The sequence below is a fragment of the Actinia tenebrosa genome, unplaced genomic scaffold (genome assembly GCF_029948245.1).
Source record: "Actinia tenebrosa isolate PJP-AT-01 unplaced genomic scaffold, QUT_ActTen_1.0 PGA_scaffold0__85_contigs__length_37466705, whole genome shotgun sequence".
Lineage (NCBI taxonomy): Eukaryota > Metazoa > Cnidaria > Anthozoa > Actiniaria > Actiniidae > Actinia > Actinia tenebrosa.
The window spans coordinates 35,908,349-35,926,957 of NW_028292569.1; the positions used below are offsets into that span (position 1 = coordinate 35,908,349).

Sequence of the window (18,609 nt, forward strand, 5' to 3'; positions counted from 1 at the left end):
AACATAGGTTTTTCAAATGCTAAAAAGGGATCCCTGTGGTTTTCATCAAAGGAACCCCAAGGGCGACGAAACTGGCGATATCCGTACAACATCATAAAACTTTCAAAACTATGACAAGATAAAAACGAGTAGTTAGGGTAGCGAAAACTTAAATTAAATTACAAGATCTTCTCTCTATTTCTAATTTTCTTATAAATAACATCGGTTTTTGAAATGCTAGGGTGGGATCCCTGTGGTTATTAAAAATGCTGAGGTACTGAGGATAGTACGAATTCAAAATGGCGGACGAAGGTAAAAAAGAAAAGAAAGAAAAGAAAGACAAGGAAAGCTCCAGACCTATCGTACCAAAAACAGCGCTAGAGATCCAGAGATTACAGTATGAAAGACTAATGAAAGATCCAGTGAGTGATTTTGCAATACTGTTCGAAATAAGTTTACATCTTGAAGAAGTTCCTTAGATTCTTAATGACATAGTAGTTCATTCAAAAACGAGTTTCTTTACAAATATATACGACTTAATTTACGATTTTGTTTCCATTTGTAGGATAAGAATGTTAATTTACCAGAAAAGCCCAAAGATTGGAAGCCGACAGATCCAAAAGATTTTGTTAGATTTGTGATGGGTTAGTTTTGAAGAAAAAAAAAATTCAGCTTATTAGCCTAAAACTTACAGTGCAACTCACTCTCAAGAGAACCAATTAAAATGTAGAATGAAAACAATGCATTCCAACTTTGGGTAGTGGTGCCAATCAGAAACCTAGACTGCACAAGAACATTGTAATTTGACCCTGATGTTGCATGTGAACAATTGGATAGCTAATCATCATTTTCTCGTGGGAAGAAAAAGATATGTTGAAAGGCTATTGTTTTCTGCTGCTTTCTGATTGGCTCCACTTCCCAAAGTTGGTATTGTTTTCATTCTACAATTTGATTGGTTTTCACTGTCTCAGTGGCCCCCATTATATCACTCGCTCTGTAAGTTTACATTTGAACTTTAACCAGACTCCTTCAGTCAATTTGACGTGTGACACTCCCTTAAGGTGCAATAATACGTGCAACGAAATCATGCAACTTGTCATGCAACATTGTTTACTTTGCAAATTGCAGAGCAAATGTTGCAACAAATAAAGTTTTGACTTCGAACAGCAATGAAATTTTGTTGTGCATTGAGTGGAAATACAAGCAATATCTGCCCTGCAACTTGTAACGTAACAATGTTTTGCATCAAGATGCATGTTGCTTTTAGTTATATGAGATTCCTGTGTTTCCATTTCAAAGCAAACCCAAATATCAACTGTTGGATGACAACAGGACTAAATTAAATGTTGATTTCCCAATTCAATTTTCATATATTCCAGTTCCTGGAAAACTTCCATTAACTTCTTTTTTCCATTCCCAGTGAAATGAATCCTATTTCCAGTGTTTTAAATCCTGTTTTTCAGCACAAAAATATGCAAGTTCAAGCTAGGTCACATGGGTGACTACTCTCAGAATTGCAGAATATCTTTGGCTATATTTTGCTGATTGTTTTTGTATGATTGATTAATTTTGGGGTTGGTTTTAAAGGATCAAGTGCTGGAGCTGGAAGTGGAGAGTTCCATGTATATCGGGCTACAAGAAGAAGGGAAAACAATAGGATAGAATATCTGGAAAAACAAGCCAAGCAGGTCAGTTTGTCATTTTAGACTCTACTGTGTGTTTTAAAATTACAGAGTAAGGTAACAGAAGTACTTTATGATTTACCATGGTAGTATCCTTAGACCATCCAGGTCTAGTCTATTGAAGTTGAACTTTTTTTAGAGAGTACTGTATGCTTGGCAATTGCAAGAGGCGAACAGGCCTAGGTTAAAATCATTTCAGCCTGGACAGGACTTCTACATACTTCTACGATGTACCAAAGTCATAATTTTACACTAAATTCACAATTTCTAGGGCTCCAATTATTTATTTTGCTCATGTTCTGTCTCTCACGCTTGCTTACTCTCTCCTTTTTCGCTCATTATGAATAAGGTGTGAATTCCTTTATGTTTAGATCTGTATAGGGGTGGGTTGCTCTCAGTTCAGCCTGGCTAGGGTTTCTCATACAGATGTTTCAAAAAATGTTGAAGGGGTGAATGGCAAATGGCAATCCATGATTGATGATTGCACGAATGAAAGGCACAGTGGGAATGCATCAAAACTCAAATCAAGGCTCTTAAATGGTTTTGTAAATATCTTAACAATAACATCTGTGTTATTGACAAGAATAATGATACGAAATAAAAGTCGTACCAGCTATTCTTGCATCTTGGAATCTCCTATCACTTATTGCCTATTGCTTATTAACTATCACGGTTCACCCCTTCAACTTTTTTTGAAATAGCTGTATTTACAGTAGCTGTGTGGTAAAGGTTTGAGGTTACACATTTATTTCCAACACAGGATGAACTTCAGCAAGAATATCAGAAAAAACTTGACAAAAATAAAGAAATAGCGGAAGAGAGAACAGCCAAAAAAAGAGCCAAAAGGTACAAAAGGGATATCTATTAATATGTGTACTAGACCTCTTTACCTAGGGCAGAATGTCTTTCCATTTCAGACCGCATGTCATTTCTTAGAGTATAATTTCTTTGTTTAACTTTTGTGCATGAGAAGACACATGAATATAGATACAACTCTAACAAAGAATCTTATTCCCAAGAGTCACAATGATAGCTGTCTAAATTTTGTAATTTTTAAATTTTTTCACATTAAAAACTTTTATTTTTGTTTGAAAAGTTTAATTCCTAAATTTGAAAGCTACATTAATTGTATTCTTACCTAGGCAAAGAAAAAAGCAAAAGAAACAGCTTGCCAAGAAAATGAAACAAAATGCAAGCAAAGAAGGTAAGTGTGTTAGGGGGATTCCATTTATCCTACAAAAGAAAATTATTGTTATAACTAATGTCATAAATTTGAATAAAAAGAGAAAAAAGAAAAATTAGAATACTTATTTTTTTAAAACAACTATTCGGTTTTGTTTTGATCAATCAAATGCAATCACTATCTGTTTGACATGTTGGATGCGAGGGCATGTCAGTATTAAAGTAGTTGTTTTTATCTTTATTTAGATACAAAAGAACAAGAGCAAAGTAGTGAAGAAGAAGAAGAAAAAGAGGAGGAAGAAGAGCCCCATTTTGTGATCAATAGAGCTGATAGCTGACACCTCTGCTGCTGTAAATTCACATTTCGTTTCCAAAATTTGTAAATAGAAAAAGTACTTACAGTGCAGACAGACTAACAAGAAACATCTGTACAACATTAAGATGAAAATGAAATATACATGTAGCAACTCAAGAGAGAGCAAAATCAGCATCATCTTGACCTCAGGCAAACGATCTCTAATTCTCATGGTTGTTGATAATATCTAAGCTTTTTCCCAGATATATAATGAGATTAAGGCTTCATTTCTTGGTCCGGATTGGTTCAAGTTGGACTTCACTTTGATTCCTTTGTTTTCAAACTATGTCTTGATAATCTCATTTTATTAATAAAGAAACTTTTAAAACCATATTTTGTTAATTATTTGTTATACCTTTACAATAATCAACTTGTTCCAATGTATTTGAGTACTTTAAATTTTTAAAAATCAAAGATTTTATTGAAAAGGCAATCCCTTAACAATCAAAAAAATAGGCCCAGGTGAAATTTCACATGAGCCATATGCATTGAAAGCAATGGATAACAAGGTGGTTTTTAAAATTTTATTTGGTTTGGTTTATACAAAGTATAACATTTGTATTTGGACTTGGTTATTATTTCTCTTCTACTTCAATGTTCTCCTTATGTTTATGCAACCCAGACACTGGGCAGATAAGAGAAGCATCAGAACAAAGTTTTCTCATGCTTTGGCTTATGTCCTTCACTCAACATCCTGAAAATTCAACTCTTTTAAGCTCAGGTCAAATGTTGAACTTCACATGAGCCAAACCTAATTGATACAATGGATAATAAGGCTGTCTTGTTTGATGTCATTAAGTTTGGCTCATGTTAGGCTCGATGTTTGAGAGGAGCCTTGATTGACAGGTGCCAAAAATCCAGACATCTGGAAACTGCTTCCCTAGGATGCAGAGACTCGCACTTCAGTGCTTCTTGGTTTCATTGTTGCCTAGGAAACTGTTTAATAATCCATCAGGTCAGTTTATAGGTTGCGTTAAAACTATAGTATTTCCTTATGATGTGAGGGAACTCTTAAAAAGTATTCATGTTCCAAGTCAGTAACTTAGAGATGTGTGAACTCTATCTGAACCTATAGGCTTCAGGCAATCAAACTTATTACAAATGTTATGAATGGAACCAAATGATCTAGCAAACATGTTGATCTCGACTTTACTAGGTCACAGAAAACATTCATTCAAGGAGAACGTTTGATGCTATAACAGTAAAATTATAATTTACTGGCTCTTTCTTGGTGTTGCAAGGAACCTGAGGCATGAAGACAATACCATAGCCAAGGATAATAAATTTGGAGTTAAAGCTCTAGCCTGCAAGACAAAAACCCTAATCCAGAATACAATAAAGCTTGCTACACCAAGAAAGAGACCCGGTTCACTTTATTAGTACTGTCCAGGGAAGGCTTCTTAGTTTTGTTTGATAAATCCATGAAGGTCTTGTAAAAACTTAATGTAATGCTGATGTTCCAATGCTGTGCTGTATTCTAGCAACCAATGGGCAAACGGGTCGTCAACCCCTCTCTCGGACAACATGTTTAGAAGCATTGTATAGAGATTCTGAAAAAAATGAGAGCAAATGAGAGCAAATTCAAGTGAGGGCTGTTAAAAACGAGAGGAAATTGAAGGTTTGAATCAACTGTTAAGCAAAAAATATATGGTACTCTAGGGAATGACATGGTCGGAAATACACTAAACCTAAAGGGTTTTATTGAGTTAATCAATCAATTGGTCATGAACTATCAATTGATGACTATGATCTAATAATCACTAGACATTCACTAGGGATCTTAGGTTCCAAGACTGGAGCAGGGAAGGTGACATCAGACGATTATGACGTGATGTTTTCAAAATGGTTTTTCATGCTCCCTTCATTGTCTTTGCTTTCCTCACTAGAATGTAAGTTGGTGCCTCTTTAAATCGTAGGAAGAACAGTGCACTTGAAAAACAGTTTTGATAATGTGCTTGAATTATTGCTCAACATCACTGTCCTTGCTTCCTTCATTGTTCTAAAGGTCCCTACTGATAGGCTGACAGCGGTTTTCATCATCATCATCATCACTATAACACAGAATCATTTACTCACTGGGTCAAAGTTTTCTGTTTCTGCAGCATACAGACTCTTCGTTTCTGCTTCTTCAGAACTCTTAAGGACAGTAACATTGACAATCTGAAAAAGTTCCTCTTCTTCATTCTCTGCACCTTCAGCTTTGGGAAGAACACCTTGGTTGTATTCACAGGCAAATCGCAGGGTCTGTCCCTTTAAGATGATTGTTATTAATAGCTGAATCAGCTGAGGGTGGTCAGTTTACAATCATGACAGGTGGTTAGTAATGAGGTGTAGACACTGAGGGTGGTCAGTTTACAATCTAGAGAGATGGTTAGTAATGAGGTGTAGACACTGAGGGTGGTCAGTTTACAATCATGAGAGGTGGTTAGTAATGAGGTGTAGACACTGAGGGTGTTCAGTTTACAATCATGAGAGGTGGTTAGTAATGAGGTGTAGCCACTGAGGGTGTTCAGTTTACAATCATGAGAAGTGGTTAATAATGAGGTGTAGGCACTGAGGGTGGTCAGTTTACAATCTAGAGAGATGGTTAGTAATGAGGTGTAGACACTGAGGGTTGTCAGTTTACAATCATGAGAGATGGTTAGTAATGAGGTGTAGACACTGAGGGTGGTCAGTTTACAATCATGAGAGGTGGTTAGTAATGAGGTGTAGACACTGAGGGTGGTCAGTTTACAATCTTGAGAGATGGTTAGTAATGAGGTGTAGACACTGAGGGTGGTCAGTTTACAATCATGAGAGGTGGTTAGTAATGAGGTTCAGACACTGAGGGTGGTCAATACCAGGTTTTTACATCCTTTCAAAACTGATTAGTAAAGATGAAGCAGCAATAAAGTGAAGCAATAAAATTGCTTGTCAAAGAAATGTTGGAGCTTTACTTACTGTACTCTTGATGATATCAACATTGAAATATGGATACGACACAATCTGAAAATGATAATAACACAGAATTCATTTGGAGTAGGGAGCGTCTGAGTAGTATATGAGAGTATAGAGAGAGAGAGAGAGAGGGAGGGAGGAAGGGAGGACACAAGGAAGAGAGACAGTGAAGTTCATTTCCAGGCTGTTAGGACACTCAAACCAAGTTTTTCCAGATTATTCTTCACTGAACTTTAAGGTGGCTCGACCCCCTCACGCTTGACCGCTACCTTCCACTTTTGGAATGCTAATGCATAAACGTCTTTTATCCGATTGCAAATCTTTTTTGCACATAAGTCACATAAAGATTGAATTAATATTTGATGCAGTTTTTTATGAGATCGGACGTCATAACACGTGATTATGATGAAATATTTGATTTCGTTAAGAAAATAATTTTAGCCTTGCAGAGCGTTCAACACTAAAATGCTTCGTACCACATAATTATATACTAGATGCCTCCATTTGTGGGGATTTTTGAAAAAATCTATCTACCTAATAATGAGATATTTGAGATTATTTAAATATAGTGCATAATCTACTTCAAAACTAAACAATGGATTTCATACGGCCGAAATTAATATTTCAGAGCTATATATTCACAAAAGTTATTGCTCATTTAGTTTCACTCTGTATCTAGTTTTAAAAGGAACATTTTGAAGGTAATCGACTTATGCGATTTTGTGAAAACGTAGAGTGCAGAAGACGGGGTAAACATTTGATGCGCACTTTTCATCGCAGTTTTCTAGTCAATCTTACTAGATCTTCCATTATTCTAAAATTCGCTGATCATTTCTCTCAAAATTACGTCAGGATACAAATTTGAACTTAAACTAATATTACATAAAATTGCAAGACTATTGAACTCATTTAAAGCGATCTCAAGCGAATGAGAAATACAGAAAACATTGATCGTTTCCCAACGATTTGATGCTCTGGGAATTCTATTGTTTGCTAATGACCATAACACCAAATTCTTTCGCACCATGCACTTTCTCATCTCGCTTGGCTGCTTTCTGATTTACTCCTGAAGTATGGTTCTTTATCTAAACTCAAAAGTCTTGCTCGCTTCTTTCTTGAAGTTTTCATTTGAGGCATGTTCGCCGATTCTATTCACTCACACTGACAAAGTACATCATGACAAACGTCCCACGTTTGAATAAAAAAAAACAACTGTTTGTTACCAAACTTCGGGGGTAAATCGGAAAGCAGCCAAGCGAGATGAGACCGTGCATGGTGCGAAAGAATTTGGTGTTATGATCATTAGCAAACAATAGAATTCCCAGAGCATCAAATCGTTGGGAAAGGGAAAATGTTTTCTGTATTTCTCGTTCGCTTTAGATCGCTTTAAATGAGTTCAATAGTCTTGCAATTTTGTGTAAAATTAGTTTAAGTTCAAATTTGTATCCTGACGTAATTTTGAGAGAAATGATCAGCGAATTTTAGAATAATGGAAGATCTAGTAAGATTGACTAGAAAACTGCGATGAAAAGTGCGCATCAAACGTTTACCCCGTCTTCTGCACTCTACGTTTTCACAAAATCGCATAAGTCGATTACCTTCAAAATGTTCCTTTTAAAACTAGATACAGAGTAAAACTAAATGAGCAATGACTTTTGTGAATATATAGCTCTGAAATATTAATTTCGGCCGTATGAAATCCATTGTTTAGTTTTGAAGTAGATTATGCACTATATTTAAATAATCTCAAATATCTCATTATTAGGTAGATAGATTTTTTCAAAAATCCCTACAAATGGAGGCATCCAGTATATAATTATGTGGTACGAAGCATTTTAGTGTTGAACGCTCTGCAAGGCTAAATTTATTTTCTAAACGAAAACAAATATTTCATCATAATCACGTGTTATGACGTCCGATCTCACTAAAAATTGCATCAAATATTAATTCAATCTTTATGTGACTTATGTGCAAAAAAGATTTGCAATCGGATAAAAGACGTTTATGCACTAGCGTTCCAAAAGTGGAAGGTAGCGGTCAAGCGTGAGGGGGTTGAGCCACCTTAAATAAGTTCTACATTGCTTAGTATACATCACTTACATCTCCTGCAACTTGTGCTTCATCCTTTTCATTATCTGATTCATTTTCACTGACATAAGCTTCATCTTCATTGACATTTTGGTTTAAGTCAAAATTCACTACAATTCTATTGAACAAGAACGATATTGTTAAAACAACAAAAATGGTCATTGGCTTTGTATATTTTCAAGGCTACAGTAAAATTTTGGTTCAGTACTTTTCTTAGTGTCAATAATAGCCTATTGGTACTCAACCAATAGGAATTTTGCATAATGGCATCATTTGACTCCTACTACCATAATAAGGCTTCACAAATTTTCTATCTTATTTAAATTTGTATTTCCTCATTAGAATAGTAAGACAATTGGTGCCAATTAACTGAACAAAAGAAAGTGTGCAAGGGAGTCTGGTAGTGTGGTAGTCAATGACACTATCATGCAAAAATTCTATTAGAGTTTTAGTTAATGTGAGTTGGAATCCAATGGGCAGCTTGCAACTACTGTGTTTGCATATTATCATTGAATACACTATTTACCTTTCGCCGTTGAATTCCCGTTCTAGACTGACACTTGTGCCATCAATATTTGCCTGGAAATGTAATTCCATTATTGAAATGTAAGTTTTTGGAAGATGAATTTGTAATTCAGATAGGACAAAGCAGTTTAGCAATGGCTGGCACAAATAGTGTAAAGCTATAGTAGTGTAGTGTAGTAGTGGCCAAAATTCCCTACATCTAGGAAAAAAATCAATGTGTAGTTCCAGAAATTATCCATACCCCCTCCCCCCTGCCCCCACAGAGGAATTTTAAATTTCAGAGATTTGGAAGGGCCAGAGAAAAAACGATATCATAGAAATTGTATGGAAGAAAATTGGAATTTCTGGGGTTGGGAGGGGTCTTTAGAAAATCCTCCCTGGGGGAGGGTATGGATAATTTCTGGAATTATGCATTATCATAAAATTCTTGAGTACAATAAGGGACTGGTCAAGATCACCTGGAGAAGGGGGGGTTGAAGGATTTTGGTGGTAACATGTTTAAGATTCATCAATCTTTAAACATTAAAGGCATTTCTGCACCCTTTTTTGGCCAGCAAACAAGTATACCTTAAATAAATTTGCTTTTGGAACATCTTTTGCAGACTCTTTCTCAAATTTTATCTCATCATTCAGAAACCCTAAAAGATCACTGTCTCCTGAGAACGAAGGACAAAATATTACAGCATTAATATTTTGATATTGTTTTGGTTTTAATAAGTTTAGAGTAAATATATAAAAGTAATCTGAAAGTAAGGAAATATGTTTTTCTTGAATTTGTTTGATTGACCATGACACAATAATTCCGAGTCAAAGTTGGACTTGATAAAATGGAGTAAATTAATATATGAAAAAATCAAGTCTAACATCGTGAGAATGCCACAAACCCTTATCATGTTATCAATTACAACTTTTTGGATGACGTAAGAGTATATTGAGAGTCAAATGACAAAGACATGCAGCCATGTTGTTGTTCACAATATTTTGCAAAGTTGTCTGTAGACACATATGTCAGCATAGTGTTGAGACATGTACAGCTTTCAACACAACAAATCATCACTTCTGTTGCTACCAAGTAAGAATATCTACCTACCCTGAGTAAGTTTATGAGCCCCACAAGCACAGATTTTAGAGCAGGCACAAGCAGTCTGAAGAAATGGTTTCTGAGATACTGCACGTGTAGTTGCTGACAAACCAGAGAACACTGACCACAGTCTTGTATTAGTACTAGGACGACCAATAAGGTTTCTACATGACAATACAGCACGAGTTGCTCGACTGGCTACTACTCTTGATAGCATGGCTGGAGATCAGGGGAATACAATTGGGAGAAAAACTAGAAAAAGTATGAAATTATTTTGCAAAGGTTTTTAGATCCTCGTGTGATGTTAGTTCCCAAATGCTCTCTTCGTAAGACAAGGCTTGGCTACTAACTTGCACAGGAAGCCCACCAATTTTAAATCTTCCTTCTTAAAATTTTACCAAATCCCTCCGATTCCAAAAATAGGTGTTCATAAACAAAAATGCCTAGGGAAAGTTAAAGAGTGCAAAAAAGTGGAAGTATCTTTAATAGGGCGTGGTCTTCGTTTTAAAAGTGGGAGAAAGTAGGACGTTGGTGGACGAGGTTCAATTTCGGATTCATATTATCTTTACATTTCTTTAATCGCTTTCAGTTTTCAAGAACTGAATTCGAAAGTTTGTATGAAAAAGATAAAATAATATTTTTGATTTTATTTTTTTCTTAAATTTTTCAAATAGGACATCTGTAATATTTAATCAAATTCTTATCTTAGCTGTGTTAAGAATTTTAGGGTTTTGACAAAATTCAAAGTCTCTAAATATTTTCCAAAGCAAAAAATATTAAATACTCCAGATTCCTTCATTCCGCATTCATCTATTCCATTCCATTCCACACTTCACTGACTTCTGTCAAATCGTTATAAACCGTTATGACGTCAGAGGGTCAGTAAACCGGTAGCTCCGGCAGCTTATATTTGAGACCGCCATCTTTGTCACTTACATATGCAAAGACAATCCTGTTCCATCCGACGCTAGGATTGCCTGTGGATAGACTTTGATAATATCATTAGCAACTAGATACAACACAGAAACTTCCTAGGGAATGGCTGACACAGAAAAATTAAATGTTGATAGTATTATAGGTCGACTTTTAGAAGGTAAATTTCGCAACCAGTGTATTCTTCGGTCTTACTCTGAATAGAGTTATGTCACTTCTTTACTGAATGTTTGATCATGTTATCTTATTTGCAGTTCGAGGGTCTCGGCCTGGGAAGAATGTCCAACTTACTGAAGCAGAAATCCGAGGACTGTGTTTGAAATCAAGAGAAATATTCCTAAGTCAACCAATCCTTCTGGAACTCGAAGCACCCCTCAAAATCTGTGGTGTGTAAACGAAAGTGCAAAACTGTGAATTATCGTTTTTTAATATTTGAATGCATTTACTCTTTGTCGATGTGTCGTTGTTTATTGTTTCTCTATCTACCGCAGGAGATATCCACGGACAGTATTACGATCTTCTGCGACTCTTCGAATACGGTGGATTTCCTCCAGAATCGAACTATCTCTTCCTTGGCGATTATGTCGACAGAGGCAAACAGTCCCTGGAAACCATATGTCTTCTCTTAGCCTACAAAATCAAGTATCCAGAGAATTTCTTCCTTCTTCGAGGCAACCACGAATGTGCTAGTATCAACCGTATCTACGGATTTTACGATGAATGTATGTATATGGATATAAACGTACTCCTTCAACTAGTTTGACAAATGATGCCCACTCCCATACTCAGAGACCGCAGGAAATTATCTATCCAAACCTTTAATACTTATTATTTCGTTTATCCCTGAAATTGTGTAATTGTTTGGTGGGATTTTAGGATTAATACTCTGGTCTGTTTATAGGCAAACGCCGGTACAATATCAAGTTATGGAAAACTTTCACTGATTGTTTCAACTGTCTCCCTGTTTCTGCGATCTTAGATGAGAAAATTTTTTGCTGTCATGGAGGTAAAATAACGATCATTGAAACAATGATTTATTGTTTCTACTTAATTTCTGTTCTCAATCGAGAAAAGCTATAACATTAACTTGTTCTTTTTGATATAATTTTAGGTCTTTCCCCCGATCTTCAGTCGATGGAACAGATTCGAAGAATAATGCGTCCTACAGACGTACCAGATCAAGGTACGTACAGTAAATTGCGTACAATAAACAACCTTCTTTCCTCCCCACTATCTTCCAAATTAATTGACGTCATGTCAAATAAGAGAGTGGTTTTTAACCTTTTTTAAAGTGTATTTCGGCCTATCCTACGACATTGGATGAAAAATATGTCGCTCTTTACTATAATTTACACATCAAAGCAAAATGGGGTTTGTTATCGAGTTGTTTACGGAGAGATATCGCCCTGACTATTTGAACGACTTAAGTATTTGGCAAAAATGTAGTTTTATTTGCATCACCAGTCGTGTTAAAAATCAATACTTTCGAAAGGAAGCGAGGAATAATGGTTTTTATAAATTTTTTTGCACATTTCTTTATGTCTATTCAAAAAATTGCAAAATTTTCGAAGGTCCTCTTCAATGCATTATTAATGTCCACTTAACGATGTTATCGAAAAGTACACTGAATCAATCATAAACTGCCCTATTTGGCTTTTTTTCTTCTTTTTCTTCTGTCCAGTATCGAGTTATGAACCTAACTATTCGAAACTAGTTCTTTATGTTGGAAAGCTCAAGCTAGTAAATTCTAGCCTACCTACCATATTACGAGCGAATTTTTTTCCAAATTGTTTACGATCAAATCAATAGATGTGTAAACTTTTCCTCAGGGTGAAAACAGATTTTGAATTTTTCCTACCTCCTGTAGGGTTAATATGCTTTGCCAAATCTACTTTTGTTTGACCAGGAAATAGCACATCAGTTATAAGTATGATCAAAAATGATTCCTCCAGCTTGTGGAGTATGATTAATATTCAAAACATCCAATAAATAACTGCTTTATTAATTCTTTTACTTTGTTGTAAAGTGATGTAAAATTGTTTACTTCCTCTTTTTTGGTAACTATTTGGAATAATACACTTTCCTCAAGGAACTGTACAATTCACTGACCTTAGTCTCGACTCTACAATATAAATAAATGAATATGATTAATACACCCTTCGTAGGGAACTGTAAACTTCACTTGTCTTAGTCTTGACTATACGTACTGGCAAGTCCAGGACATTTTGAGGGGGTGACGGTTACCTAATAAGGCATCACATAGTGTCCTTTTTAGGTCTAAACTTATCTTTTATTCTTAATATTTTAAAGAATTAAAATAATGCACCAAAAACATTTTTGTATTATTTTTAAAGTGCCTATAACTCTTCCGAAAATATTCTCAGTATTGATTCTACATGGGGTAAACTGTTAAATGACCCCTCATCCCCAAAAAAATGTCATAGTTCGAGAGCAGCTTCTTGAAGTTATAAGGTTTTTCCATGTCATATGACTGTGACGTATGAGGAGGCATTTATTTTTATTTGTTGTTCCTTGTTACTATGTAAAAACTAATACTATTAATATTGAGAATATTGTCAGAAAGCTTATAGGCACTTTAAACTTCAAAGGGGGTAACTAGCTGCCTAATTCACCCCTACCCTCTAGATCTGCCTGTGCTATATATGCCATTCAAAGAAGAATATCTTTTTACGATCAGATTCCAAGGTTGGCGAACTTCGTAACAATGTTTGAAGTTTACCAACAAACTTTGGAGCTTCAGAACAAACTTCAGAATCTGATCATCAAAAGATATGTGAAAGTACCCATAATGGAGCTCCCAATTTTCCTGTTCTAAATGTTCACTAGAGAAGAACTCCTATCTAGAGTAAAAAGGAAATGTAGAAATGCAAGTAGAATGGATATCAAAATCATTAGTTTTTATAGTAATCTTTATTCTAAGAAAAAGATTGCTGTGGTCTGTGTTCTGTGCCTAACATTGTTTGGAAAATGGGGACATATCTTAGTAATCATTTTACAGCATGTTTTGAAAAAGTGTATTAATGATCTGAATTTGCTTTTCTCTTGATGACTGAAAATTGGCATCAGAAACCTGCAAAGAACTTTCTTCCTACGTACAAAAATATCATAATGATTTCTTAAAAGCAAAACAATCTTACTCCATCAAATTTCCTATTATCTTTGGCCCTTATTGAGAACCCTAAAAACTATTTAGTGCTGACGTAGATCAGTGTGTTTTTCCTGATGATGAATTTTGTACATTTATATTTTGCTGGCAATTAGTTGAACTTGACAATTGGTTTTTTTGTTAATTGGCCATCTGGAATAGGTTTTTGTTCTTGCATAATTTTTTTAATAGTTGTTTTTATTAGTTTTTTTAATCATATTTGAGTATAATGTGACTTCCAAATGAGCATTTTGAGCTTCTCTGTTGAGAGATTTTGGTAGTGTGTATCAGTCTAAATTTCAATTTGATCTTTGAGGAGGCCTTGTGCTGATGTAGATAAGCCAGGACATTGTTTCAAGTTTTGATAAAATTGATTTTAAAATCAATGTTTGCACTGCAGGAATATTAATGACTTTCTATTTGAAATTATTTTGATAGATAGATACATCTGTGAATTTTGAAAATATGGCATCTAAAAAATATAATAAACAGTAACTTAATTAACTAAGAAATATAAATATGGGAAAGCTTTTCAGCAATAGTTTTTATCAACTTCAGTTGTACATTTGTATTGTGGAAAATTTCCCTTTGATATATTGAGTTTTTAATAAACTCATTTCTAAAAGTAAAAATGTGTCAAAAGCTAATGAGATTTGATTAGAAATCTTGAAAAATATTGTGGCTTGAAAAGATATATAATTAATAGTTTGTCAAAAAAATTTTCAAACACTGAACCAAGGACATAGATTATCAAGTGTTTATTCATTTTCTTGAACTTTGAAATTCCTTTGTGGGCAGTTTATTCTTGTCATTATTGACCAAAAGATATAAAGTTTATTGAATAAGCATAATTTAAGATTGCAGTATTTTGTAATCTATTTGTACAATTTTCAAAAATGTTCTTATCATATCTTTGTTTTTAGGTCTTCTCTGTGATCTTCTATGGTCAGATCCTGACAAAGATGTCCAGGGATGGGGGGAAAATGACAGAGGTGTCTCATTTACATTTGGCCCAGACATTGTAGCCAAGTTTCTACATAAACACGATTTAGACCTTATATGCAGAGCACATCAGGTAAGGTCTTGTTTCTATATCATTCAATGTTTGGAAGAGGAAAATGACTTGCATTTAACACAGTTTTCTATCACCACCCTGGCTTATCAAGTTGAGCATTAGTTTATTGTACGGAAAGTTGTGGATTCAAACCCTAGCTCAAACATTGTCCAGGATCTTAAAATAATAATGTCAAAGTGCTGCCTTTATAATTACATCTACAAATAGTTATTTACATTATTATTATTATTATTGAATAGTTATACCTCCATTGGGTTTGAATGATCTTGTTGATGGCCCATCTCTTACAGTTACAGTGCAACTACTGTAACCAGGGCCAATTGAACAGCTAGACATGAGACATGCCGAGACATGCTGCTTTCTGATAGCCTCCACTTCCCAAAGTTGGAATATATTGTTTTTATATTACAATGTGATTGGTTCTCACAGTCTAAGTGGCCCTGGTTATAGCTTTCGCACTGTAAGAGATATTCTAATAACTTTATCAACACTGAGCAGTTACATGTCCCTATATAAATATATAAAATTTAGAAATAGATAATGAAGGGATGATTATTAATGTTCTGAATGTTCAATTATACCTTAGGTTGTAGAAGATGGATATGAATTCTTTGCAAAACGTCAACTAGTAACATTATTTTCTGCACCAAACTACTGCGGTGAATTTGATAATGCTGGTGCAATGATGAGCGTAGATGAAACATTAATGTGCTCCTTTCAGGTCAGTACTTCTTTGATTTTAAATATATAACTCTATATAAACTCTATATAAAATTATATAAAGGTTAATTGGTAGACCAAAGGTGAATCCCACTTATATTGGGCATATAAACGAAACATGAATTTAAAATTTCTACTTGTGTTGCTTACTAATGGTATTTTCAGTGGATGTGCTTGCTTAAAACTGCTGCTACGGATCTCACCGAACTGTGGAGACATGTCAAAAATTTGTCTCACTACCACACCCTAATTCCTTCACTGACATGCCTACTTTTGTCACTGTCTCGGATCCAGCACATTGCCAGGAAGGTATTCACTGTAATACATGTAACAAAAGTAGGCGTGACAGTAGACGAATTAGGGTGTGGTAGAGAGACAAATTTGTGACGTTAGTTCTGTAGTATACAGGCCCTGGGAATCACAAAAATCGATCAGTCACAAAATTATTAATGAAAGTAGTAATAAATTAACAAAGTAAAACAGTGCTCAAACACTAATAACCATGATATTGGACCAATATTTTCAGATCCTTAAACCAGCTGACAAGAAGAAATTCCCATATGGCGGACTTAATTCTGGGCGCCCGGTAACCCCACCTCGAGGACAACAGGCCAAAGCCAAAAAGAAATAGAAGTATTGCCCTTCACATGCGATTCCCTTTGTGTAATATAAAAGAACTCTTCTTTGTAAATCATTTGGAATATTCTTTCAACCATGAAATCAACTATAATAGACATCTACAATACATTTCCAATTCACGTCCGTATGATATAACAGTGTACAAAGAAAACACCTACCTCTTGGAATGATTTATCAGATGCTCAATACCCCAGATATTATTATTATTATAACATTAGTCATAGTTTTCAAGGGACTAGCAGTGTAACAAGTAATAAAATATGTAAATAGTTTATTACAATTGCTGGGGGAATTATTACTATAATCTGTTTCAGTCGGTGAAAGTTTCTAGAATATAACCTGTGTATTTGATATCCTTTGAAATATTTTATTTACAATTGTGAGGGTTATTTTCTTGTTGGTCAACATTGAAATGTTTGATTTATTTAGCCTCAGAACTTAAAATTTAAAGTCTTAAGGTTTGGTTTTACAGGCAGAAAAAAACAAGCATTTGAACATGCCAACAGTATTATCTATATTAATTTCCATTGAACCAACTATTCACATTCATTGCTTTTCACACTAGATGATATTCCGCAGCCTCTATGAGAGTTTAATCTTATTACGTTAGAGTATAACAAGTTTGCTGTCATGAAAAGTAGAAAGTTCCTGTCTTGTGAAACATCAAAATTATTATTGCTTCAAAAGTGATAATAAAAAAGAGTAGAGTACATGCAGTAAAACCATTAAAGCCCAGGTTTGTACTGACAAATAGTAGCTATTTAATGACCAATAGTTGCTATCACTCAACCAGAACTTTCGTTACACAAAGACAAATACACAAGAGACCATTTTTGTCTTTAGTGTAATGAATGTTCTTGTTGATTGATAGCAATGGTTGCTATTAGTCACTAAGTACCTAATATTTGTCAGCATCCATTTTGTTTTTTTATTCATGGTTTTGCTGAGTGCACTATTCTTTAGATCACTTTTAAATTGTTGCAAAACATATTGCATAATTTTTTTGGTTGATACCACACCTTAAACATAATGAAATAAGATTTTATCCTTCTTGGAGGCTTTGAAATATCATGTATATTTAAAATATAATTATTGATGGATCGCATTTCCAATAACAAAGTACTCGATACAACCAATTTTAGAGATATATTTTGGTTAACACTTAATGAACACTGTATTTATATTGTGTTTCATTAATAATTATATATTAAATAATCCTCGGTTTTGGCATAGAATTTTTTAAATATTGTATGTATGTATTATTTTTCAACTCATCTTTATTTTGCTTTTAGTTTAAGATTATTAAACAGATTTGTGCAGTAACAGAAACAGAATTTAAAGAGATTCTACTTAATTTTGAATCTCGATTACAAGAAAAAATGTTTTTGATAACAGACTGTAATCCTAAATTTCGACTATTCTGTCATTGCTGAAGTCCTTGATGTCAAAACAGTGGTTTTGAAAATTGGACTGACAATGAAACCATTTCTAACACTCCTTTTTATCATGGATCATTTTATAGATCCATGGTATCTTGTAACTCGTGGTGTGCGACTAAATTCCAAGTATTGGAAATGTGAAATGGATATTATGCAGTCGACAGAATGTCAAAAAAATAACCCCCAGTTTTAGCATATGTGCAAGACAAACTTAATGCATATTGTGTTATTTTTTTGTGTGTTTTTATTTTTGTTTATTAGTGTAAGCAAAAGCACTAGAATTACATTGTCTTCTCTAAAGGCTTTCCTCTCTAGAATACACCTTTGGTAAGCTGTCAAATTGAGAATATAAGTTGCTTCTTTCCAATTATATGCATTCATCACAGTCTTGGCTACATCACTGACAGGGATTCCTAGCACAAAAAGAGAGAAACCCCTTTAGAGAAAGCTGAACCTGTAGGCCTTAAATCTATCATCCTAATACTATTATTTGTACAGTCATATATATGAGTTAATGTAATTGATTAAAGTTTTACCTTAAAGTGGCTTGCTATCTGTCTTCGTCAGCAAATCAAGAGGTTTTGCACCATCACGAGATGGCAGGAACAATACAATCATTTTACATGAGAAAAAATTCAATTCTTGAGAGCAAAGGTATTTTATTGTTTTGCCATCTAACCTCAGGCAGCCCAAGCTGTATTAATGGTGCCAGCACGTGATGATGCAAAACCTCTATAGTAGTAATATGTAACTTTCTAGTAGGGATTTTCCTCCCTTTTGGGTTCATCACAATAAGGTTACTGGGGCT

General features: G+C 34.5%; 3 protein-coding genes across 3 annotated transcripts; 2 read left to right on the plus strand and 1 right to left on the minus strand.

Annotated features, from left to right (window-relative positions):
* The first annotated feature begins 274 nt into the window (after window positions 1-274).
* Window positions 275-3,529, plus strand: LOC116287887 (PRKR-interacting protein 1 homolog). The gene is made up of 6 exons (XM_031694594.2): window positions 275-401; window positions 545-623; window positions 1,567-1,667; window positions 2,422-2,507; window positions 2,804-2,865; window positions 3,090-3,529. Exons 1-6 carry the CDS (start codon window positions 279-281, stop codon window positions 3,179-3,181), a joined length of 543 nt encoding a protein of 180 aa, XP_031550454.2. The 5' UTR covers window positions 275-278; the 3' UTR covers window positions 3,182-3,529.
* A 179-nt stretch (window positions 3,530-3,708) lies between these two features.
* On the minus strand, window positions 3,709-10,144 carry LOC116287896 (complement component 1 Q subcomponent-binding protein, mitochondrial). Its single transcript, XM_031694601.2, has 7 exons — window positions 9,839-10,144; window positions 9,316-9,404; window positions 8,750-8,802; window positions 8,236-8,341; window positions 6,139-6,183; window positions 5,275-5,448; window positions 3,709-4,748 (listed from the first exon to the last, which is right to left on the minus strand). The coding sequence occupies exons 1-7, from the start codon at window positions 10,044-10,046 to the stop codon at window positions 4,599-4,601; spliced, it is 825 nt and encodes a 274-aa protein (XP_031550461.2). The 5' UTR covers window positions 10,047-10,144; the 3' UTR covers window positions 3,709-4,598.
* A 560-nt stretch (window positions 10,145-10,704) lies between these two features.
* LOC116287876 (serine/threonine-protein phosphatase PP1-gamma catalytic subunit A) lies at window positions 10,705-18,347 on the plus strand. The gene is made up of 8 exons (XM_031694582.2): window positions 10,705-10,922; window positions 11,017-11,148; window positions 11,254-11,484; window positions 11,664-11,768; window positions 11,874-11,945; window positions 14,852-15,003; window positions 15,590-15,724; window positions 16,250-18,347. Exons 1-8 carry the CDS (start codon window positions 10,868-10,870, stop codon window positions 16,352-16,354), a joined length of 987 nt encoding a protein of 328 aa, XP_031550442.1. The 5' UTR covers window positions 10,705-10,867; the 3' UTR covers window positions 16,355-18,347.
* Window positions 18,348-18,609: the final 262 nt, after the last annotated feature.

Excerpts from the sequence above, each read along its gene's own strand:
- LOC116287887 (XM_031694594.2), top strand. The coding sequence starts at position 279 with ATGGCGGACGAAGGTAAAAAAGAAAAGAAAGAAAAGAAAGACAAGGAA. Across the intron at positions 1,668-2,421 it reads TGGAAAAACAAGCCAAGCAG|GATGAACTTCAGCAAGAATA; the intron begins GTCAGTTTGTCA and ends TTTCCAACACAG. Across the intron at positions 2,508-2,803 it reads GCCAAAAAAAGAGCCAAAAG|GCAAAGAAAAAAGCAAAAGA; the intron begins GTACAAAAGGGA and ends ATTCTTACCTAG.
- LOC116287896 (XM_031694601.2), bottom strand. The coding sequence starts at position 10,046 with ATGCTATCAAGAGTAGTAGCCAGTCGAGCAACTCGTGCTGTATTGTCA. Across the intron at positions 8,803-9,315 it reads CAAAAGCAAATTTATTTAAG|GCAAATATTGATGGCACAAG; the intron begins GTATACTTGTTT and ends TTACATTTCCAG. Across the intron at positions 6,184-8,235 it reads AAGCACAAGTTGCAGGAGAT|ATTGTGTCGTATCCATATTT; the intron begins GTAAGTGATGTA and ends TATCATTTTCAG.
- LOC116287876 (XM_031694582.2), top strand. The coding sequence starts at position 10,868 with ATGGCTGACACAGAAAAATTAAATGTTGATAGTATTATAGGTCGACTT. Across the intron at positions 10,923-11,016 it reads TATAGGTCGACTTTTAGAAG|TTCGAGGGTCTCGGCCTGGG; the intron begins GTAAATTTCGCA and ends TCTTATTTGCAG. Across the intron at positions 15,004-15,589 it reads TTATATGCAGAGCACATCAG|GTTGTAGAAGATGGATATGA; the intron begins GTAAGGTCTTGT and ends ATTATACCTTAG.